Source organism: Octodon degus, unplaced genomic scaffold (genome assembly GCF_000260255.1).
Source record: "Octodon degus isolate 3935 unplaced genomic scaffold, OctDeg1.0 scaffold00077, whole genome shotgun sequence".
In the NCBI taxonomy this organism is placed as follows: Eukaryota; Metazoa; Chordata; class Mammalia; order Rodentia; family Octodontidae; genus Octodon; species Octodon degus.
Window position 1 is genome coordinate 10,931,661 of NW_004524653.1, and position 23,680 is coordinate 10,955,340.

General features: G+C 54.4%; 1 protein-coding gene and 1 long non-coding RNA gene across 2 annotated transcripts in view; one reads left to right on the forward strand and one right to left on the reverse strand.

Moving 5' to 3' along the window:
• Cdh22 (cadherin 22) overlaps window positions 1–23,680 on the forward strand; it is a 69,622-nt gene that overhangs the window by 34,354 nt on the left and 11,588 nt on the right. Inside the window, exons 5-7 of the mRNA XM_004636079.1 lie at window positions 2,519–2,712; window positions 5,399–5,652; window positions 14,021–14,157. Coding sequence (XP_004636136.1) covers window positions 2,519–2,712; window positions 5,399–5,652; window positions 14,021–14,157 — 585 coding nt within the window. The remainder of the gene's footprint in view (window positions 1–2,518; window positions 2,713–5,398; window positions 5,653–14,020; window positions 14,158–23,680) is intronic.
• On the reverse strand, window positions 7–5,491 carry LOC111818033. The gene is made up of 3 exons (XR_002822108.1): window positions 3,234–5,491; window positions 2,623–2,703; window positions 7–808 (listed from the first exon to the last, which is right to left on the reverse strand). It is a non-coding gene; the product is annotated as an uncharacterized LOC111818033 (long non-coding RNA).

Below are 23,680 nucleotides of genomic sequence, written 5' to 3' on the forward strand. Positions count from 1 at the left end.
CTTCTTCTTCCCCTTTTATTTTCCAAGCATCAGATTCACAGGTCTATTCATTTTCCTTGGTACATAGTATTCCATCATTTCTTTGTTCCATTGTGAATGTGCCTTTCAGTTTTTTCCGGTCTGAGGCTACTATGGAGGACCCTGTCTTCACCATCATGCACATCTGCTCGTGCCCATCTGCACACATTTCTCTGGTGTGTATACAGAGCACTAAATGTGATGGCTGGGCCACAGGGTAGGTACTCGGCTTTACTAAATAAAGTCAAAGTGGCTCCCCCAGGGGACAAAATGCATGTGTCGCTTGTCCTGCACCCTCGCCAACACTTGGGATTGTGAAAGCTTTCACTTGTGTTAACCCCAGTGTGTGCTGGTGGCTCCTGCTGGGCCTTCACACACTCGCTGCACCTCATGCCTGCGCTGTGTGACAGCCTGGTGCGGCCAGGTACTGAGTGTGCCTGCTGAATACGCGGCACAGTCCCGCCTTCCAGAGCTCAGGCTGAGAGAACACAAGAGTGAAATGCAGAAGCCCCACCGTGGGGTGGACTTGGGGTCCCAGAGAGCAGGGCCTGGGGTGCAGGAAGGTCCTAGGAATGTGGGGGCAGGGGTGACCTGGAAGTGAGAGAGGCCTCACAAGACCTTCCACAGGCTGCAGCCTGCCCTGGAGCAGGGGATGTCACCAGAGACCAGGCAGCCGTAGGATCCAGAAGGGGCTCCACAGCTCCATCTCCAGGCCAGTGCAGAGCTATGGCGGGAACCAGCGCAGGCAGTGGCATGTTCAGCGTGGGTTGTGGAAAGCACCTTCTGGCTGCTGTGAGAGAAGGAATCAGAGGCGCCACTCCACATGGGTTACCCGGGTGTGTGCAGGGCCCAGGAGACACACCACCATTTCCGCAGCCCCTGCTCCACCTGGGCTGCTCCGTGCAACAAGCCATCCTCATCTGGACCTTGGCTGTGCCCGGAGAGCAGGGTGCTGCCTGCGTCCAGCTGATCTCATGTCTGGCTGCCCCTCTGCCTTTTCCCTCCAGCCATGATGGACACCTAGCTATTCTTCAAGCGTGCTAGGTGCGGCACTGGCCTAGGGCCTTTGCATCTGCTATTTCCTCTGTCCTGCGTGCTTTCTCCCAAATACAGTAATAAGTGTTCGCCAACACCTCTGTTTGCAAACAATTTGGTTCGCAAACAAAAGGGTTCAGCAAAGTGTGACTTCCATTCACAAACTTTGCATCAAGTGACAGATACCACCATGGCCATCTTCCCTACACAAACACAAACACAAACACAGTCACCTTCCCCAAAACTGCAGAACAAATTAAGTTCCTGAACCAATGTGTCACTGTATGTGCTGGATTAGTCCCTCTGTGCCTGCCTGGCAAGCACAAGGTCCTGAGTTCAATCCCTGGTACAAAAAAAAAAAAAAAAAAAAAAAGGCTTAGTCCCTCAAATGTGTGCACAAATGTCACCTTATTGGTGAAGTTGTTCTGTGATTTGTGTGTGTGTGTGTGTGTGTGTGTGTGTGTGTGTGTGTGAGAGAGAGAGAGAGAGAGAGAGAGAGAGAGAGACTGGGATCAAGCCCAGGGCCTTTTGCCAACCAGACAAGCACACTACCACTGAGCCAGACCCCAGTCCTGGTGAGACCTGTCTTCATCTCTTGATTGTCTGTGTAAACTGGTGCAGCTCCTTCCTCATGGTGTCATATGTTCCCTCCTTCTTCTCCTGAGTCCCTGTTACCACTGGACATGCTTTTTTTCCTGAAGCAACCATTTAGTGCTTTTTTCCATTAAGACAAAAGCACCTGGGACCAGAGAGATGGCTCAGTAGAATAAGCGCTTGCCTGGCAAGTGCAAGGACCTGAGTTCAATTCCTGGTTCCGGGGGCGGGGGGAGACAAAAGCACCTGAGAACTGGGATTTGGGGCTGTTTTCTTTGTTGCCAGAACCCCAAAGCCAGAACTGCATGATGTCCAGGACATCAGAGGGACAGGAGCAAAGGAATAAACACCACGAGCATCAGCAGGAAAGTTAGTACACAGGCTGATCATTTTCACAGTCTGCTCAGCTTGTGGAGCAGCTACCGCGGGCTGGGTGCTGGCCGGAGCACTTCCTGGGCGTCATTGTTTCTTTGCTTTCGGAAGGCTCCCTTGCTCCCACTCTGTAGAGGAGGAGTCAAGTCTCAGGGTCCATAGCTTGGACAAAGGCCACAGCCTTAGCCTTTATCACTGTGCTCCTTTGTATCCCTCAGTGGGCAGAGGGGAAACTGAGGCCCAGAGAACCGTGGGAATTTTCCCAAATCAATCAGCAAGTAACCCAAGGGTCAGCATGAGGACCCTGCCCTTGGCAATGCTTCTGAGTGTCTGGATAGGATGAGCCTGTCCTAGCTCCTGCCTGGCCATACTGGGAGCCCCTTGCAGATAATGCCCCTCAACCTGTGTGGGTGAACATCTGGGCCCCTCCTGCTTTCCCAGGGTCAGTGGAGGCCCGGGCCCACTGTCCCCTCCCCGCTCATGGCTGTGTCCCCTGCAGAGATGTACCAGTTCAGCATCCAGGAGTCTGCACCCATTGGCACAGCTGTGGGACGGGTGAAGGCTGAGGACTCAGATGTGGGCGAGAACACGGACATGACTTACCAGCTGAAGGATGAAAGTGGCAGCAGCGGCAGCGTGTTCAAGGTCACCACGGACAGCGACACTCAGGAGGCCATCTTAGTCCTACAGAAGGTGAGGCTGCTTCAGGATGGGGGGGGGGGTGAGGAATAAACATGTCCAGAAAGCAAGATCAGGGAGGCACTAAGACATCTAAGTCTCCCACCTCACCTACTCCAGGGATGAGCTGTCTCCAGACACTCAGGGCTGACCCAAGAATGCACTAATGACACCATTCCCCTTTTCCAAGTGAGAAAATGAAGCATGGGGGCAAGGGAATAGCTCAGCAGTCTAAACACCTGCCTGTCAAACACAAGAACCCAGGTTCCATCCCGGTACCACATGCTATGCTGGCCCCTAAACCCTGGGTGTACTGTGCTGGCCACCGAAACTGGTGGCACACACCTGTAATCCCAGCGCTGGGAAGGCTGAGACAGGAAGATCACTATGAGTCAGAGCTGTGTAGCAAAACCCTGTACCAAATAAATAAAAAATATTTTTAATTTAAAAAAATGAAACACGGAAAGGTACTAGTGACTCATTCTAGATTGCAAGGCCATTTGTCCAAGCAAAGTTTAGTTCAGATTGAAGCCAACCTCTTAAATCCTGTGATACCCTACCGCTTCTCCATTCCAGGCCTTTAACCTCATCTTTTCCTCTGAAAGAAAGGTCTTCATCCTCACATTTACAGGTGACAAAGCTGACTCAGGTAGAAGGTGAAGCCCAGGATCTCATCTATAAGGGACAGAACTGGGATTTGTACTCAGGTCTGGTGAATTCAAAGGTCTTTCCTTCCTGACAGCCTTCCTTACTCCCTGGCTGACCCAGGACCCAGAAAACTAAAACTGCCAATTCGCTCATTACTAGGAGAAAGGGATGGAGGTTAAGTAAGGAGGCAAAAGTCCACTTTTCCGGATTTGGCCAGGGGCTCAATAACTCGGCGCTGTGCAGGCCTTTAAGACTCTCCACAAAACCCTAATTTCCTGTGGGAGATCGAAATCCTCTGCATTGGCCCCCAGTTGTCATGAGCCCTTAGACACTTCCAGGGACAGGGGGTTCACTGTCTGATACTGCTCAGCTCCTTTCCTTCTCTTCAGCTGGGATCTGCCTTGTTAGGTCTGCTCTGACCAACCTGGGCTGTGCCTTTTAGGATCCAGGACTCATAGAGACGTCTGCCTTCGGCAGCTCTGCGTTCACTCTGTAAGCACACAATGGCCCACTCTTGACCTTGCCTCAGGAGTGGGAGAGTAGAGAAAGTACCCAGTTCCCTCAGTGCCTTCCTGGAGGATGATGACATCCTGGCCAGTTTTCAAGTGCTTACCACAGGCCAGGTGCTCTTCCACTGCTTCCTGCGCAGTAACCCATTCAGTCCCTCGACCACCCTCTGCGGTCCTATCACTGTCCACTTTACAGATGAGAAACTGAGGCCCTGAGAGATCCAGTAACTTGTCTGGGACCACTCATGCCCAGTAGAGTCTGTCCAGTTGTCTGGCTCCAGAACCACCCTTCTGAGCATTGGGTCACTTTCAGCCTTTTACTCTCCGCACATACCTACTATAAGATGAGCCCATTTCACAAACACAGAATTGGAGGTCCAGAGAGGCCCAGCAGCCTAGAGAGGCAGAATCTGGTCCAAAGCCTGGCTTTGGGATTCCCGCACCGAGCTCTGCTCTATCCTGGCACCTCACAGCTCCCATCCGTCCAGGTGCCAGAGGTGTCTGTAGGCATCTAGGATGGTGCAGAGAGCAGAGCCCCACCCAACTGATGTCCTGGTTCCCGAGTCTACCACTCACTCCTAGGCCGGGCCTCCACCTGCCTCACTGCACCCTCATTCCTTAGGCTACAGGATGGAGGAGGGCTGTGGGTATCCTTCTGTGCTGCTAGGAAAGGCAGGGTGGGGCTTCTGGGAAGCATGGGGGACCTTGTACACACAGGCACCATCTGTGGGTCCCTGGCCAGCATAACTCCTCTACCACGCAACCAGGCTCTGCCAGTGCAGTTCTGTGCTCTGAGCACTGTCCTTAGCCAGCCAGAGCCGATGCACAGCCAGGGAACTCATTCATCAGAGGTCACCCATCAGCGCCTCCTGATGAACAGCACAGCTCAGCGTGCCTTCAGCCGAGGCTCCAGGGAAGCTCGAGGCGGCCGAGCTCATCAGATGCAAGCGCTGCACAGGCAGGCACCACCTCCTGGGTACCGGGGACGGACTTCCACTTCCCCCAGGCCCCAGAGGCTAACTAGGATGCCAGCCACAGCTGGTCTGCAGCAGAGACAGGGTCAGAACCCAGGCTGTGTCACTGCAAGTCCAGCCCCTTTTCTGTCCCAGTGTGAGAGCCTGGGCTGGGGAGCCACGCTGTCTGGCTTTGAATCCTGCCTCTGTCAGTGATACTGGAGCAATTTATGCCTTTGCTCATGAGTAAAATGAGATAATAATACAAGCATCATAGGTGAAACTGAGTTAATAAGTTAAAGCACTAACACATAGTAAGTGCTTTGCCTTTCTTCAAAAAAATTAAAGGATGTCCTAACAGGCTATGCAGGAAGGCAGGAGGTCAGGACGTCTGGGCCTTTGTGCTGAGCTAGAGCAGCTGTTTGCTTCTAGCTGGAAAGTGTTGGTCTGACTCAGCTCTAAGGAACAGCCACACTATCCTGAGTCACCCTGGGACCTTGGGCCAGCCCCGGCCCTCCTATGTCCGGGAGGTCCTGACAGCCACTGTCCACCAAGCCCCAGCCGCTAACCAGCCTTCCATTCCTTCCCCAGCGCCTGGACTTTGAGTCTCAGCCCGTGCACACCGTGGTCCTGGAGGCCCTCAACAAGTTCGTGGACCCCCGCTTCGCAGACCTCGGCACGTTCCGCGACCAGGCGATCGTGCGCGTGTCCGTGACCGACGTGGACGAGCCCCCCGAGTTCCGGCCGCCCTCCGGCCTCCTGGAGGTGCAGGAGGACGCGCAGGTGGGCTCCCTGGTCGGCGTGGTGACGGCGCGGGACCCCGACGCCGCCAACCGGCCCGTCCGGTGAGACCCCCGCCCGGGGCCGACGCCTGCTGCCTGCTAACCTGCCGTGGACCGACGGCTGGCAGAGGGGGGAGGCGGCCGGGAGGGAGGAGGAGAGCGCCAGGGAGCCCGGACTCAGAGAGGGGACAGTCACCCAGAGGGAGCCGCGGAAGTCAGGGCAGGAGAGGGACAGAAGGCAAAGAGATCCAGGCTGCCGATAGCCCCTCCTCTCCCAGCCCCGCCCACTGGAGTGTCCTGCCGCCGCTTGACTTGTGGAGTGCAGAACCAGGCCCCTTTCTACCCAAAGGGAAAGCAAAAGCACCCGCATCTCCAGGAAGACCCCTCCCTCAGGGCACCGTGCCCTCCTCTGTCCTGCCCCTTGCCCCCTCCCCAAAGCCTGCCCACAAGCAAGATGCTTCTGCTCATCCTCCACGTGCCTCAGCCAGGCCTCCAGAGCTGCTGCTATCCTTTCAGGGGTCCTCTGGTGTCCCCCTGCTTCTGTCCTCGCTGCTCTCTAATCTCCAATCCGCAGAGGTGCTGTTTCTTTGTTAAGGGTCCTGCTGATTGAACTGGGAGCCTTTACACTGGCCAATATCCCCACCCCTTTTAATTCTTTACTTTTTAGGTTGAGACAGGGTAAATTCCCTGGGCTGGGTTTGAACTTTTAATCCTCCTGCCTCAGCCTCCCTGAGTGCTGGGCTTACAGGCATGCACCACCAAGCCTGGCTAAAGCTAACCGGGTCCTGCTGTGCTGTATACCCTCCCAAGGTCCCTGTGAGGTTCAGGTCCTCTGTGACCCCTGACCTTGCACCCCCTCTTGTGCCCTCCCCTCCCTGTCCACCACTCGCTCCTGCAAGCTCCCAAATCCACTGCATTCACCTCCCCTGAGGGCCTGCTGGCCTGAGGATGGTCTCACTCTGACACCCCCATGCTTGGTCATTTGGTCCTCTCACTGCCTCTGCTCAGAAGTTGTGCTCTCAGCGAGGCCTCCTTGGCCTCTTCTTAAAATGTGCTCCCCACCCTGCCAGCCCTGACCCCCTGCACCCCCATTTCCTCCAGGCACTTCTGTCCTGTTTTTCCATTGAGAGTGACACAGTTTGCCTCCCCACTAGGACAAAAGCTGCAGGAAGGGAGGGATGCGCCCTGATTTGTTCCCTCACTGTGTCCTGGGGCCTGGCCCAGGCGCCATACCTAGGGACACTCGTGGGAGCTCTGGTTAGTGAGTGAAATGTGCAAGTAGAGAAGCATGAGACAGAGGTGAAGAGGCCACCCAGAGGGGGGCAGGGAGAGGGAGATTGGGGCCAGCACCAGCGAGGCTGCGAGGCTGAGACTGCAGGCATGGAGGGAGGCTCGGGGGGCCTAGAGCTGCATGGATGGCCGTCAAGGTTGGAAGAAACTTCAATAGACAAGGAGGCAGGAAGGTTGCAGCAGACATTGATCCAGAGGAGAGCTCCACAGGAGGAGTGAGTGGGTTGCCAGTGTGACACAGGAGGGGGAGAGGCCCTGGGGCTCCTTGATTCTTCCTGGAACCTCTGTATGTAGTCAAGTAAAAATTCCTGAGATGATTTGGTGCTGGGCATTAAGAAGAAAGAAGGGAAACATGAATTTGAGTCTCTCTGCATTGTACAGTTCCAGGGAATAGCATTCCGGTACGGTCTGTCTGTACAGTCTTCTTAGAATTGTTGAGTGGCCACCTTGTAACAGGCTTACAGGGCAGCCCTAGATGGTAAGACACAAAGGCATTGTCTTGCTTCACTGCCCACGCTGTCAGACTGAGAAATAGGCTCAGGGATCTGGGAAGACCTCCTGGGGAAGGAAGAATTGAATGGTGGGCACCTGGCTCCAGAAGAATGGCGCTCCAGGGGGACGAACAGCTTGTACAGACGTAAGGGCTGGAGAAGCAGTCAGCATGCCTAGGAAGGCGCAGACTGTGACCAAGGAAGAGAAGCCAGAGAGGCTGAGGCGGCAGGGCCTCAGGCAGGCCGGGCTGCTCTCAGAACGCCCAAAGCCGGCAGCGCTGCTCTGCTTCTGCCCCTTCTGCCCCTCATGGTCCAAACTGCCCTACCTCTGCCTCTGTGTGCCTCTTCTCCCTTCCACCTGGCTGTCAGTCTGGTTCTAAAGTACCTGCCTTGGCCTCTGGCCAGGCCCCAGGCCTCTCTAGGGAGGACACTGTCACCCACCTTTGTCTGGAACCCGAGGCTCAGAGAAGGGCAGCTCCGGCAGGCTGCTGGACTATGGGAGCCGTGGTCAGTGCTCCAGTCTGTGGCTCTGCGTCCCTTCTGTGTCACCTCCCCTCCCTCCCTTGCTTTCCTACTGCCTCCATTCTTTTATCAGCACCAAAAGGGCCAGCTTTGAAACCAGCTCTGCCTGCTTTCATCTCCTTTGTCGGCCCCTTCCCTGGGGCTCCACAGATGCTGAGCTCTAGGAGCCTGAGACAGGTCCAATTTAACACCACAAACATTTACCCAACACCCTGCCTCTGTGTGGCCCTGAGCCAGGCCTGGGAACACTGGGATGATTTGGCCAAGGGTGGAACTGGCCTGGGGCCCCTGGACTAGGGACACAGACCTGGGAACAGGCAGGAGGACCCAAAGGGTCCCCCTGGCCCCCACCAAGAGTCCAATGAGTCCCAGCTCCAGGTCCTAAGAGGCACTGAGTAGTCCATGGAGTGGGGAAGCAAATAAGAAGACAGGAGCTCAGTCCACCTGGCGCTTTCCTTCTTCTGGAAGGAGACCATCAGCAAATGTCCAACACTGACAAGAGCTAGAAAGAAAACAGAGAACTAGGGTGACAGGGCCACTCTGGATGGAGTGGGCAGGGAGTAGGAAAGGAGCTAAGATGACATAGAGCCAGCCAGGCAGAGGTGCAGAGGAGGGCATCCCGGGTAGAGAACCAGCAAGAGCAACAGTCCTACAGCAGGCAGGACGAAAGCTGGACGTGCAGAAGTAAGTGGGGTCCTAGGAGGCATCACCTGCCACCATTCACAGGGCACAGTCAGTACCTGGGAAGGAAGTGCAAGGTGTTTACCCCTCAGGAAGGATTACAGTGAGGCTCAGAGAGGGAAAGTGACTTGTCTGTGGCCACCTGGTCCATGTGGAAGGTCTAGGATTTAACTCTTGGCTTCCTGAACCTGGCCCTCTGCCATTTCATGTGTTTGTTTTTACAAGGTCTCGCTGTCTCTTCCCCTCTTTGTTGTTGGCTCCTTGTCAGTAAGCTCTTCATTGCTGAGACAAAATATCTGTTGGAAAGCATTTAAGAGGAGAGTTTCATTTTGGTTTATGGTTCCAGAGGTTTCAGTCCATGGCCTGCCAGAGCCATGTTGGACCTTGAAGCAAAACAGAGAGGTCATGAGGGAAGGTGTGGTGAAAGAAAGCGGTTGGCCTCACAGCAGCCAGGAAGCAGAGAGAAGGAACCAGAGGAGAAGGGGTTAGGTTAACCTTCAGAGTCATCCCCAGTGATTTTTTTCTTCCAACCAGGCCTCCTCTGCTAAGAGCCTAATCAGCTCCAAACTGTAACAGTGCAGTTCCCGTATTTGTGTTCTGCCCTCCTTTGTGTTTGGCCCCAGAGGAGTCGTACATGGGCCAGGGAAGGCTGGGCCTATTTGAGCAAATCCAGTGACAGTCCTCATCTGGGCTGGGGCAGACACCTGGGGAGCTCTAAGGAGGAGCAAGAATGATGCGCTAAGGTGAGGGAGAATGAGACACAGAGTGGGGAGAGGGTAGTGCTCCTCACTGGAGTCAAGAACAGACAGACCCAGGAGTTTAAGTTCCAGAGTAGGGAGATCCATTGGATGAGCTCATGTCAGGCATGGTGGGAGGTGAGGACAGACAGGCACTTGGGGACAGACTGTGAATGTCAGGTGAGGAAATAGAACTTCATCCTACAGACCAGAGGAAGCATCAGGATGCTCCAGAAGGAAGGGGGAAAGGGCTCAGATGTCTGAAGCAGGTGACCCTGAACATGGGCTGGCCCTTTCTGTGCCAAGCCCTGTTTCTAGAAACCTTGATCTCACCCTGAGCTACATCTAAAGAGCAAAGCCAGGGGCCCGGAGATATAGCTTGGCGACATAAAGGCCTGCCTGGCAAGCACAGGATCCCGAGTTTGATCCCCATTACCGCAACAATGACAAAAAATCTGAGAAGAAACATCTTAAAGAAAAGAGTCTAAAAGATCAAAGCCAGCAGAGTCCATGCTGGACCACAGGAAGTGATCACTTCACTTCTACCCAGCATTTCACACTGGGGGGCAGCAAAGAGTGCATGGGCTTTGGAGTCAGACAAGATCCGTGTTCAGCCCAGGTATAGTATTTTCAACAAACCATACTGCGCCTCTTTAAGTGTCAGTTTCCCCATCTTTAAAATATGCCTCCTAATAGTTCCCACCTCATTTGTATATGGTAAAGATCTACTATGTACCATGATTTGTGCTCGGAAGTCCCAGGGGTGGAGGGAGAAGTCAGTGCTTAGCACACAGTAGGCCTTCAGGAGGTACATACTACAGTTTTCCTTGGTGGTCTGGACATTCATTTTTCTCCATTCTGTTACCAGTACTAACCACAAGCACCTTTACAGGCATTGTGTGCAGCCTTCTGAGTATGTGCCTTAAAGGGGGTGTGGGCAGAGTCCCAGCTAGGGTGGCGAGAGCAGAGAAAGGGGGCGGGAACAGCCAGCCTGCTTTGTATTGGGAGAGATTTCTACCCCCCTCGGCCTGGGCAAGCTGCCCCATTTGGTTCGTATTCTCTGCCTCACACAGGAAGCTGGTGCCCGCATGAGCCTGCTGGCTTTTGTGCTTGTTGTGACCATGTGTTATACATGCATATAATTATGTAGGAAAAACCCCACCCTCACACAAGCCAGGCAGCAGTGCCCACCCAGTCTCCCCACCCTGACCTTGACATCAGCAGTGTCCTGTGCTATCCGCAGTGCATAGAATGCAGCAGGGTAGACCTAGGGGACCTTTCTGCAGGGGTTGGGGGGGTCTTAGACCTGGGGCTCTAGACAGACAGGCTGGGATCTGAGATCCCAGTGGGTAGCCCTGCTACCCACTAGTCTTTTGTAACCCAGAGCAAACCACCTCACTTCCTGAGCCTCAGTTTCCTTACCTGTAAAGTGGGAAGGGTGAGACGGCCTTGGATGATGTGAGGAGCTCATGAAAGTGAAGCCCTTCCACAGAGCTCTCACAATAAAAACGGGAGCTGAGCCATGTCCTGCGGCACCCTCCTGAGCCCAAGTGGGGGCCTCATGAGGAGGCTGTGACATAGGAGTCACTGTCTTCATTTTTAAGAGGAAGACAGTGAAGAGCAGAGGGATCAGATGACTGGCCCAAGGCCACATGGCCAGGTACCAAATCTAGGCAGGTGGCATCAGAGCAGCACTTCCAGCCCCAATGCCCCAGCCTCCCTTGCATGCACACGCAAGCACACATGAGTGCTTACACACATGCACACACATGCACGGGTTGTCCTCACACCACTCCCTCCCACCCACACTGCTCAGTTCCCCTGGCTGAGGAGATGAGGAACCAGAGAGCAGAATCCAAGAAGGACCTCCCAGGCCACCGCTGAGACCCTTGGAGGAGCACCAACATCCCTACACTGTGCCACGCCCACCCACCCTCCATTTCTCCCTCCCACTACCCACGCACAGGCCACACACACTGACTGGGAGGACTTCTGCATCCCCCCCACCAGACCTTTCTGAATCGTAATTAGAATGATAATAGTTCCCATTCGGAGTGATTTTCCTGGAGCTCAGCGAGGTACCTCGTGTGCATTTCATCCTCCCAACAACACCCGGGGTAGGATTAACATCTGTTTGGCAGAAAATTAAGGCTCAAAGACGGAAATGACTGGTCTGTGGGCAACAGAGACCTGGCTTGAGACCCAGAGTGGAGCAGCTGCCTCTTGACCCTTTGCTGTTCCAATGGCAACACACTGTGTCGGATGCAACACACACACACACACACACACACACACACACACACACATATGCATGCACACACTTCTCTCACACATTCGCGTCACAGGAACACAGACAGACAACACCAACCAGACACACAAGCCATGGTGCACCTACAACCAAAGCTGGTCACACCCCACCCAACCCCCTAACTGCCAGGTCGCAGTCCTTGCCGTACTCCAAGTGCTTGCTATCTCTCCCTCCCACTCACTGGGGCTCCCTGAGCTGGAACAAAAACGCACCTGGGCTCAGCCAGCCGCAGTGACCTGCAGCCCAAGTCTTTAGCTGGTTAATGAGTCCCTGCCCACCCCCCATGGCCTTGGAAGCAGCTGCCTCCACTTAGATTCGGGCTCCTCTCTTCCCCTAGAGGGAAGGAGAGTAGCGAAGAGATGGGAGAGGAGAGGTCTGAATGGAGAGGGAAGAGCCACAGCGAGAGGCCTGAACATTTGGTCCCACCCCCTTCAGACCCAGAATCTGTGAGGACGAGGCTAGGAGCAAAGGAGACCTGAGGCTCAGCACATGGAGGCTTTGGATGACTCATCAAGCTAGAAAGATGCAAAGCCCCCAGGGTACAGATTCCACTTTTGCAAGAGTTGCTATGCAACCCCAGTAAGGGGGCACCTTTGTGTCAATAAAAAACGGCCCCCACTTTGAAAAGATCCCCCTGTGCCAAGACACATGGTTTGGCTGGCTGGACCTCACCCCATGTCCCCCTTCTGTCTGGTACCTTTATGCATGGCGCTGCCTGTACGGCTGTACTCAGCAACGGCACCCAGCTAAGCTTGGCAAGTTTTCTCGCTGAGCCTCCAGGTCTTCGCCTGCCTGGCAGAGCCCTTGCCTGTCTGTTTTGCTCCTGTATCCTGGGCCCCCGCACAGAGAGGGCTTAATTGTTGGAGAAGACACGAAGGAATGAGCAAGTGCGCAGTCGGGAAAAATATGCCCTACAAACTGTGAAGTGCGTGCTCAGGGGAAGGATGATCGTCCTGGGTCCCGACCTCCCAGGCTAGTGAGGCCTGGACCGCTCAGGAGCAGGAGGATCATACTTGGGCCTCAGCCCGTTGGAGGCCAGAAGGAGCACTGGCTGAAGGTTCAGGAGTCTGGTTCCGGGCCTCTGTGCCCGTATGTGCAGCCCTTTAGTTTGCCACGTGACTCCCTCCCCCACAACAGTGAATAGGAAAAGAATAGAGACTGTCATCAGGAGAAGGTGGAGGCTGAGCGGGTTGAGGGACTTAGCCAAGGTCTCAGCCCCAGCGGACTGCTTTCAGATCTGTGCAGCCCCACAGGAATCATTATCGCCATTGAAGAGATGGAGAAACTGAGGCCCAGAGAGTTTTGGGCACAAGGCCAAGGTCTTCTGAAGGTCACCTCAAAGCTGTGGACGCCTAGCAAGCATTATCTCTGGTGTCCTGCCTGCCGGGGCCTCAGTTTATCGCTCTGGGATTTGGAGGAAGGGCTCCTTTCCTCCTCCCTGGGGGAGGGGCGGTGGCTCGGACTGATCCCTCCCCACTGGGCTGCTTTGTCCTGGCTGCACAATGAGCCTCTGCCTGGCATTGGAGGCCTTTGTGTGCCCGGAGCCAGCTCTGCCCCCGCCCGTGTTATCAGCACGGGGAAGCAGCGGCCTGCGCTGGCGGGGCCTCTCTGGGCCGCTGCCGCCCGAGACATGTGTTGGACACGGGCCTTTCAGGCCTGGAGCCGCTGCACAAAGACCCGGGAAGAAGGCGGAACAAAGGGCTTTTTCACGCGGCAACTGAAAAGCTGCAGATTAGCTTGTACGTGCTGTGTACTTCTCAGGCTCGCAGCCGGGAAGACTTGCCGGCAAAGACCAGACTCCTCCCCTTGGTATACCAGGCCCTAGCCTGCTCAGGCTCCACCATAACCCCAATAAGCCTCCTGTAGCCCACAGCTGCCCCTCCCTCCTGTTGAAAATTCATGTTAGCTCCCCGGGCCACACTAGACTCAATTCTGTACCTGTAAGCTTTGGTGCAGCTTGAATTTCTGGGTCTAACTACTCTGCACCATAGCCATCTCCTGCTTAAGCCTCAAGCCCCTCTGCCCCCTCCCCTGAATGGTGCCCCTAGTTCTCTCCCAGGGGCCAAGTCCAAATCCAAGGTCATCTTTTATTGAAACATAAAAATGTTACATCTATTACCAGTGTCACAAACGGTCCCTATGACAATGGCGGATTACAGGTTATCACTGGTACTGTTGTGAAGATGAGGAACCTGAGGCTCGGAAATGCTGAGAGTTGCCCAAGGACCCACAGCAAGCACTGGTGTCCCTGAGATACAAGCCCAGATGGCTTCGCACTCTTCCCTGCTGGGTGGGGTTTCCCTGTCCCTTGTGAGTCCAGTGTAGGTGGTCCCTCTCTTGGAGTGACACAGGCTCCCTCTGGTGCTAGAACACCTTCAATCACCTTGCACTGCACCCCACAGGTATGCCATTGACCGTGACTCGGATTTGGAGCAGATCTTCGACATTGATGCGAATACGGGTGCCATCATAACTGGCAAGGGGTTGGACCGCGAGACAGCTGGCTGGCACAACATCACTGTGCTGGCCATGGAAGCAGGTGAGCTTGCTGGTGCCCCTGGGCAAATATGGGAGGAGCAAAGCTGAGGGGGCGGGGTGAGGGATGGAACCCAATGCCTAGGTGGGAATAAGGTGGAACTGTCAATCAAGGCAGAGGGGTGGGTCAAAGAGCCCACTTGTGTAGAGGTGGGGGACCAGCTGACTTTCAGGATTCCAGAAGAGTCCCAAGCCAAGCCAAGCCAAAGGGATACGGCTCGTTTTGAGATGAGCCATCTTCCCTCACATATTGGGCACCTACTACATGCCAAGCTCTGTTCTAGGACCTAGGAATACAGCCTTGACCAAGCTAGGAAGGTGTCTGTCCTCACAGGGAGGAGCTAGGTCAGCAACAGAAAGGACAGGTATGATGTGTTGATGATGTGAAGTACAAAGGATTGAGGGGGAAAAAAGCAGAGTAAAGGGATGGGAAGGAAAAGGGGTGTTGCTTCTCTTAGAATAAGACTATCCTGGAAGAAGACATTTTAACAAAGACCTCAGTAAAGTAAGCATGTCATGTCAACTTCTGGGGGAACAGTAGTCTGGGTAGAGGGAAAAGCCAGGGCAAAGGCCCTGTGGTGGTGGCTTCTCACATGTTAGAGGAAGAGCAAGGGGAATAGCCTGGCTGCTGAGGGGCAGAATACTAGATCACTGTGAGGTCTATGAACCCTTAAGTGAGGTGGGGGTCGCAGAAAGGGCCATTGTCTTCGAGCACCTCTGACTGCCATTGTGAAGGTGGACTGAGAGCTGACTGGGAAGGGCTCAGCTAGAAGCAAAATGGTGTAGTGCTGGGGAGGTGGGCTGTTGGTCCACCCAAGAGCAGTAGCAGCAGTGGTGAGAAATGGCCAGCTTTGGGGTCCAGGCTGGAGGTTGAGCCAGTAGGTCGTGCCCAGGGAGACATGTGAGGCTGGCAAGGGATCAAGGGTAACTCCAAGTTGCTTGGCCTGAGTTTCAAGTGAGTCACAGACAGTTTGGTACATCTGGGAGAAGTTTCTAGAAGAGTCTTGTGTGTGTGTGCACATCACAGGCAGCTTAGCATCATGAGGACCACCAGGGTGTGTATGTGGGGAGGGTAGGACATGGAGTCCAGCTAAGAGCAGCTGTGGAGATATGGAACCTGGCTGAGCACCGGGGAGGGCAAGGGGAGTGTGCAGCACCAGCCTCTGCTTCCACCTGCTCTCCAAGTGTGCACACAGACACACACACATATACACACACACTCACAAATGTGGTTTCCCAGGATCTCAGGAGCCAACAGAGCCACCATGAATCAGCCTCAACCCTGGAAGCACTGCTGATCTCTGAGCTGCAGCCCATGGTCAGGGCTCCAGCCAGCCCCTACCTGGCCAGCCATGGCTCCCTTGCACCCAGAGTCCCTTCCTGCTTCCTTCCTCCCCATCTCCCTCCCTCCGTCCCACTTCCAGGCCACATGTTCCTTTCCGGGCAGGCAAGGAAGTCCCTAGGCTGAAGTTCCCTTCCTCTCTTTCAACTGCAATTTAAAAGGAAGCACAAAGCCAGCTCTACTCTCGGTGCCTGCTGCTCCCAGCCTTTGAATCCACTCCTCCTCCACTTGAAAGACAGGGAACAAAGGTGGTTGCAGAGGAAGTAGGGCCGGACTTGGGAAGGGAGCTCCCTCTCCATCCCTGTCTCTCCCTCCCAAACCTGCTCCCTGGGGAGCAGTGAAGCTGAGGGCCGCAGGCAGGGCCAGGGTCGTAGCCCAGCTGCTGGGCAGAGCCCTCCTCCTCCTTCCACAGAGACGTACCCCCACCTGCCTGTCACTACCCTTCCCAGGTTAGGCATTCTGCTTCTACTCAGAGGATCTCAGAAAGCAGCTAGCGAAGCATACAAGTCCCACAGAAGACGGCATCGGGACACGCCTCCACAAATAATGACACTTCAATACATATTCTGGGCTTGATGCTTTCTGATATATCTTTCTATAGAATCTTGAACCCTCATCGCTACCGTGATCAGTACCCATTTTACTGATGGGGAAACTGAACCTCAGAGAGTTAGGAAATCTTGCCCAAGGATGTGCAGCAGCAGCACTGGGCTGGATTAGAGACCTCCCCTGAGTTGCAACCCACCACCCCTGCCCACCTCTCACCCAGGACACTGACTGATGGGAGAGAAATGGGTCTATTTCACAGTGCAGATGGGCAGGTTAACCCAACAACACATGGAGAAAATTGTGCCTAGGGGACGGGACCTAGTGTGTGTTCAACCAATGCTTATCAGGTGGTCTTGACTGCATATGTCTTAAGCAGCGACTCTGGGCCAGGCCCTGTACAGTGGTGAGCCCAAGTACAGGGCTGCTCTGACTGCCCCCAAATTGCGTATGAGGAAACTGATGGTGGCAGAGAGGACATCATTTGCCTTGAGTCCCCTCCCCACTCACCTAATGCCAGAGCCCAGCTCCCCCAACCACTGACCTTCCAATCATATTTCCTTGGTGCTGTCACAGATCAAGAGCTATGACAATGACCCATCCACTCCCCCTTCTGCCACCTCTGTGAGATGACAACATTGTCTATCCCCATTTTACAGATTAGAAAAGAGACTCAGGCAGGGACGGCAATAATACCTAGACCCCAGATCCAGTCTTTGCAGGCCTGGGGCTCTGCCACAACCTCCTCTCCTAGCCAAACAGGCCCCAAATGCAATGCCAAGGATCTGCCCGCCTAACCCTGTATCCTCCTCAGAGTCATCCACCCAGCTGTCTCTCTGAAACAGAGAGGATTCATGGGGGGATTATGGCTGCCCCCCCCCCGTCCCCCTGGTGTAACAAACATGGGGTGGCAAGAATCAGAGGGGAAATATTTATAAACAGTGGCAGAGCTTTGTGAGCACCTCAGAGAATGTTGCCCTCCGCCGGAGCCGCTGCCTGTCACAGCGGATTACCTCAAAGACTCCAGACCCACTTAGTATGCCGGCTCCCCTCTCCCCAAACTTCTGAGTCATCCATTCTGCCGTGCAGGCGCTCCTTCCACTGACATTATCTTTAACGTTTTGTAATCATGAAATATTAATGACCAATATTGAATTTAAAGTACAATTTGTGTCTGAATCCTTTGGTGGAAAGGGCAGCTACAAAGGGACAATCTTCAAAGAGACAGGTAGGGGGTCTGGGGCATGTGTTCTTGGGCCGGGGTCCCCAGGGGCTGCAGCCAGCCACCTCCTCGGGTTTCATCAGGCCTGCAGCTGTTTTACAGGAGTGATGTCTAGCTGGCCAGGATGGTAGGGGTTAACCAGGCTAGTTAGAAACTTCCCGTCTGGGTCACCGATGGCCAAGTTACATCTCCAGCTCCCTGCATTTTCCTGCACCACTCTAAGTGCACTTTGCAATTTACAGATGCATTTGCACGAGTGTTGAGTGATCCCTTCTCCCCAGCGGACTGCACCTGCCAGGGTCCTCTCTATATCTGTGGCGTCCGCACAGCCCGGGCACACCCCAGGCAGAATAAATACTTACTAAGTGGACAAAAGCAGAACAGGAATGCACACCCACCCCCTCAGGAAGGGGAGGCTGGGTGACAGAGAACCAGATGTGGTCACTCAGTTCCCAGCTCTGTGGCCTTGGGCAGTTATCCCTCCTCACTTGTGGCCTCTGATTTCTCCTCTGTAAAATGGCAACCATGATGCCTACCTTTCTGGATGCTACAGATTAATGACAGTAGCAGCTCCTGTTCATTTACAGTGGACCATATGCCAGCCATTGTCCTGGCTGCCCTGGAGATTAGAAATTACAACCGGCAAGTGCCTAGCACAGTGCTGGCCTGACATAGCAGAGAGGGAGCTGGGGGAGGGCGGTCCAGAGATGACGGACTCTGGTCCCGCTGTACCTTGTTTCTCAGCTGGGGAGAATGAAGCCGAGGACAGTGGCAGCATGCCTCAGTTTGCAAGTGAGGCTGTGTGCACTTTGCCAATGAGGCTGTGAGCACTTTCCAACCAGTGCTCCTGGGAGGACCACAGAGATCGCTGCAGGGGCTGGAAGGAGGAACAGAGAGGGGAGTGGGGGTTCGGGGCAGAATTTGATGAGCAGAGTGCTTGGTTTCCTCCAGGGTCTCCTCCCCACCCCCAGGTCCCTTCTCAGGCACTGGCCCCTTGTTATGCACCTGAGGCTGGCACTGAGATCTAGATCTAGTGACAATAGGCTTGACCACTATCAAGGGGCTTACAGCTAGAGGGTTCCACAGTCAGCAGCAACTCAGAGCCAGTTGGGAGACAGGAGGGAGCACCCAAGAAGGAATGAGGGCCTTGCTCACTCATCCCATGAGGACAGAGAAAGGTCTAAAGCCTGAGAAAGACATTGGGGCAGACAGGGGAGTTCAGGTGCCCCTTGGCCAGTGTACCAAGGTCTGGAAACTGGATGGTCTCTGCCCATTCTAGAGACAGAGGGACAGGTGTGGCTGGAGTTGGCGGGCTACAGCGAGGGTGAGGGGCTCACTGCCTTGTACAAGAGCCTCATGGGCCCCCTGGATCTACAGCAGAACACATACTCATACGTGGGTCCCCTGGTTCCCTCAGGTTCTAGGGCAGAGAGGGCTGGAGGAGCAGGACAGACAAGAAGAGAAGTCAGGGATTCCTGTACTGTGGTAAGAGAGAGCCCTCAGGAGGGGCCAGATGGGAAGAGGCAGATGGCAGCTCCACACATGAAAGACTGCCTTTTGTGAGGTAGTGAGCTTCCTGTCAACAGAGGCATGTAAATCAGATGTGAACTCCTCTTGGACTGAGCAACACCTGGGATCCTGTGCCGAGGACAAAGTTAATTCCAAGAACAAAGTTTTTGTGTTGCCCATGAAGTCCCAGTGGCACAGCTTGAACATCAGGACCCCACTAATCCTCCAGAAAGAAAACTTTCTCCCATCCCTCTTCTTCCCAGTTTTGGGGGTACAGAAGTGTCAGAGCCCCAACTACTTCAGCCAGAAGTCTCCCCCAGCCCTTAGAGGAATGAACTTCCCCAACAAGGTCAAAGGCTCCCATTTCCACGTGGAAGTCAAACCAGATGTTCCACATCCCTGTGAGACAGAGAGGTTGCCCAAACCTCCAGCTCCCACCTTAGAGCTATGTGAACAGGGCAGGAATGCTAAGAGGCCCCCCCTGGATCCTGGGCACCCCTTCCCTGCAGCACCCCACCTGCATGCTCAACCTTCCCCCCCCCCCAGGCCGCCTGTCTTGGCGGTCGGTAATTGGGATGATCAATCTTCCTGCCCAGCTGACCAACTCCAATCAAAGCCTGATGTTCACAAGCAATTTCATTCCCTTGGGAGGAGGGAGGGCTGGGGGCTGGAGGCAAGTGTCCATCAGCCCCTCCCAGCCCTGCAAGCTCCTCGCTGGCTGCTCCAGACCTCTTGTCACTCTTCCCCCGCTTCTCACACCTGCCCACGCCCACTCCCACACCATCACTTGTCTCTTTCTTTGTGACAGCTGAGAGGCACAGTGTCCACCTCCAATTTTCTTAATGATGGGAAGATGCTGGTCCTGAGACAGGCAGGGCGAGGGTCCTGTTCTGTACCCGTCCCTGACAGTGGGATTCCTGAGGGGTGTAGCCCTGGGGGGTCAGGCAGGACTTTGTCTCCGCAGCTCCTCCCCCATCCCTCTCCCTCTTGGAACACAGCACAGAGGTCACCATAGTACATTCCCATGACCAGTCTTTACTCATCACCTGGGCATACAGCAGTAAACATAGAAATCTCCTGGCATGCTAGGGCAGGGGAAGAATGATTGAGTTAAGTAAGACCACAGAGGGATGGGGTGAATACTGCCTTGAGAAGTGAAGCAGAGGTGCTATGGTCAGAGGCAAACTCAGATAGAGAAGACAGCTGGGCAAACACCTGGCCAAGTGAAGGGAGGAAGGAGAGGGATGAGGCCAGGGTGGCAGTAACAGGAGGACCTCCGGGCCTGGTGGTATGTAGGACTTGGAATTGTTCTCCGACTGCTCAGGGCTGACAGCAGTCAAAGGAAGCTTCCTGGAGGAGGCAGGACATTTCTTCAGGGCCCTGCAGGTGAGGACAGGAAGGAAGGCTGTACCCTCTTGTGGTCAAAAAGTCTCACTCTGAATTAGGGCTCTTTTGAACCCAGGCTTTGTCAGCCACTCCCTGTGGGACTTGGCCAAGTTGTCCCACTGCTATGAGTCATTTCCACATTGGTGGCACAGCAGAGATCCTGGTCCCTAACTCCTGCAGGTGCCAAAAGGACAACATGGGCAATATGGAACCCAGTCTGTGTGTCTGCTGCGGTCCTTTTGGGAAACAGCACATTGCTCTGGCTTCTAAGCCAGGCCATGGCTCCTCTTCCTTTCACTGGCCCCCAGCTGCCACCATCCCTGTCACACCTCCACTTCCTGCTCAGTTTGTTCCAGATGCCAGGCAAGTGGCTCTGTCAACAGCTGAGGTCTCCCTTGGAAGAGACCCATAGCCTCGCCACCCTGCTACCCCAGGTCCTTTGCACATGTTGATCGTGCTTCCTGGAATAATCTCTAACTTCTCCATCCCCTTACCTAGTCATGTCCCAGTCAGATCACAGCAGAAATCTCACTCACTCCACAGCAGACATCCCTGTCACCATCTGGAGCCATGTCTGTCTGCCATTGACCAGGAGACCAAGGTGTTCTTGCAGAGAGGCTCTCATCCATAGTTGTCAGCAAAAACCACGAGTCCCTGTTCCAAACTGTCTGGTCCAATCTCCATCTGCTCCACTTAAGAAACTCGAAGGACAAGGACGGGAAAGACTTGTCATGCTGCACAGTGGCGCTCTCCTGCCCCAGCTTGGTTCCTTCCAAAGGCACAGCTGAGCTGCCCAGTGTGCTCTGGCCTCCAGCCCCTGGGGCTCCACCTGCCACCTCCCTAGATTGATGGTGAGCCAGCTCCGGAGGAAGTACCAGGCCGGAGCACGTTTAATTTTAATTTAGGAATCCGTTAAGGCTGCAGGCCTGATCGGCTCCGGGCTGCCAATCAACCCTCCTCAAGGCTGCATCAATTAGTTTAAAAATATTGAATGTAATTTTGCCTGACACAACATATTGCAGCTACTGCAAAATATAATTTATTTTAGAAGAAGAAATAATTAAACTAATTTGCATGTCAGTCAGCTGAACTGAGATACCAAGGTTGGGGAGGGCCACGGGGGGCCGAGACTCCATCGGGGCACCTGCCGCTGGCCACTGGGTATGGTCAGCATGGGACTGTGCCTAGCAGCAGCTGCCGCTGGATGGACAAAAAGACCCAGGCAGCAGGAAGCCCCTGATGCTGAACCTGGGCCAAATCTTACCATCAAGAGGCTTAGGACCTGAGCTCAGCCCCACTGCTGGCTCACTTTGTCTTGAGAAAAATCCCCATCCCTCAAGGGACCTCAGTTTTCTCATCTACAAACTGGGACTAATAATTGCTCCCTTGGGCGTTGTAGGTCCCAGGTAAGAAAAAGCTTTATAATTTGGAAAATTCTGCACCTAAGTCAAGACGCGGTGCCTGGCAGATTGTTGTTTCTTGACGGAAACACGTGAGGCGGCAGCCACAGAAGTTATTATAAATCATATAAATGGGGTCAGGCAGGCTCTGGAAGAACCATCAGAGTGAGGCATCAGGCCGGTTTCCTCCACGTGCCACCCTGGGGCTACAGTTTGGTACCCTTTGTGCACTTAGAGCACTCGTGGAATTATTAAGAAACCCTTGGGCAAGCCTTGGGAACAGGGATTTTTAAAGGTTTCCCAGGTATTCTAATGTATAGCCAGGCCAGAAAACTACTGCCCCAAGGTCAAGGGCACTGGGGCTGCCCTTAAGCTCTGATAGTTCCCAACCAGCCCTAGGTCCAGCTCCAGCCCCAGTTCCCTTGTCCAGTTCCCTAGGACGAGCTCCGCAGGTGGCAGCTGTGACAACTTAGAAGCGCAGTTCTTCAGAAAGCCTATTCTGCTGCCTGCTTCTGAGACCCTGGTTCAGGCCACAGGGGTCAGGGCTTTCCCAAGAGCTACCTGTAACCTTCTCAGAGGAAAGGTCTGCGGCAGCGGCTGGGTAGTGGGAGCCTCCCCAGCAGGAGAGTGACCACTGCCTACCGAGCAGCCTGTCCTGCTCAGAGTCTGCCCTTGGCACCATCTGCATCTCTCTCTCAGCCCTGCTGCAGCCCCAAGCTGCAGGGAAGGGTGTCTGTCCTCCAGCCCTGGCCCAGCCCACCCTCCCTGGGCTTCTGCTAGGAGATGGGAGGAGGGGCACCTGTGAGCCTCTCCCTCCACACTCCTGAAAGCACCCCCATCTGTCTACTGAGGGTCTATGTGCTTTAAAAACCCAGCTCCCCCAGTATTCCAGGTCACAATTCCCATCTCCTGCCCTGAGAAGAGCCCCTTCTAATCATTGAGGCAGCAGATCTGGGTGAGCTAAGAAGATAAGGTGCCCCTGGCTAAGGGGAACTCCAGAGAGGGGTGAGCCCTGAGCTAACGAAGCCGTCTGCCTCCCTCTCCTGGCCTCCCAACAGTGGCCCTACCTGCCCTCCTGGCTTCTTTCCTCTTTTTTATCAACACACAAGCAGTGGGCATCAGCCTGCAGGAGTCCCTGGGTTTAGAAAAGGAGGCAGCTGACCAGCCCACTCCTCTCAAAATACACAGGGTACCTGGCTGCTTGGAAATTTCCTGGCGCCCCTGACATAGCCCCTGTCCGACCCCTGTCATCCAAGTCCCTGCTTGAAGGTGGTAGAGTTTCCACTCCCAGGAGATGCCCCTGAGGTCGGTGGCAGGCAGAGCAGATCAGCAGAGAAATGTGGCAAAGGTGCCTAGGGGTGGAGCAGAGACACTCAGGCCTGGGGACAAGGGTAGGAAAGCCAGAAAGGGCCAACATGCAGGGGGCTTCTCACAGAGGCCAGGCTGGGATGAGGTACAGCATCTAGAATCATGTCTAGGATGTCTATGTTACACTTATCCTGTGTGGTATACACGGTGTTAACTCTTAGTCAACCTATTACTCTTCAGCCTGTTTTGCAGGTGAGACACTGAGGAACAAAGAAGTCAAATGACCTGAACTCCGATCACACAGCTATTACGTGGCAGAGCTGGGATTAGAACTTGTAGGCTCGGGTCCCTGCCCTTAATCGCCACGCCCTGTTCATTTTCCAGGTGTGGAAATTGGTGTCAGAGAGGACAGGATCTTACCCAGGACCAGACGGTGGGGCAGGCATAGCTATGTCTGGAATCCAGGCTCCTGCAGTCTCCACCCTTCTAGGATCCATCCACTCACTCAGTAAATGTACGAGTACCTTCTCTGTGCCACATCCCACGGAGCTGGGAACCTAGAGAAAAATGAGACAGGGACTTTTGAGCTCAAGGACATCCCAGTTGGACCAGTGGGGACTTGTGGCTTTGCTGGCCATAATCCATCTCCTTGGGCTTCCCTGGCCCTTTCAGGATGAGATCAGCAGAGAGCAGGGATTTTAAAGTCCAGGCACCAGGTGATCTCTCCTGTAAACATCCCAGTGTTTTAGTGTCTCCTTTATAACGCAGGGCTACCACTTGCACCAAGCCACAGGATTTCTCCCAGGATACGTGA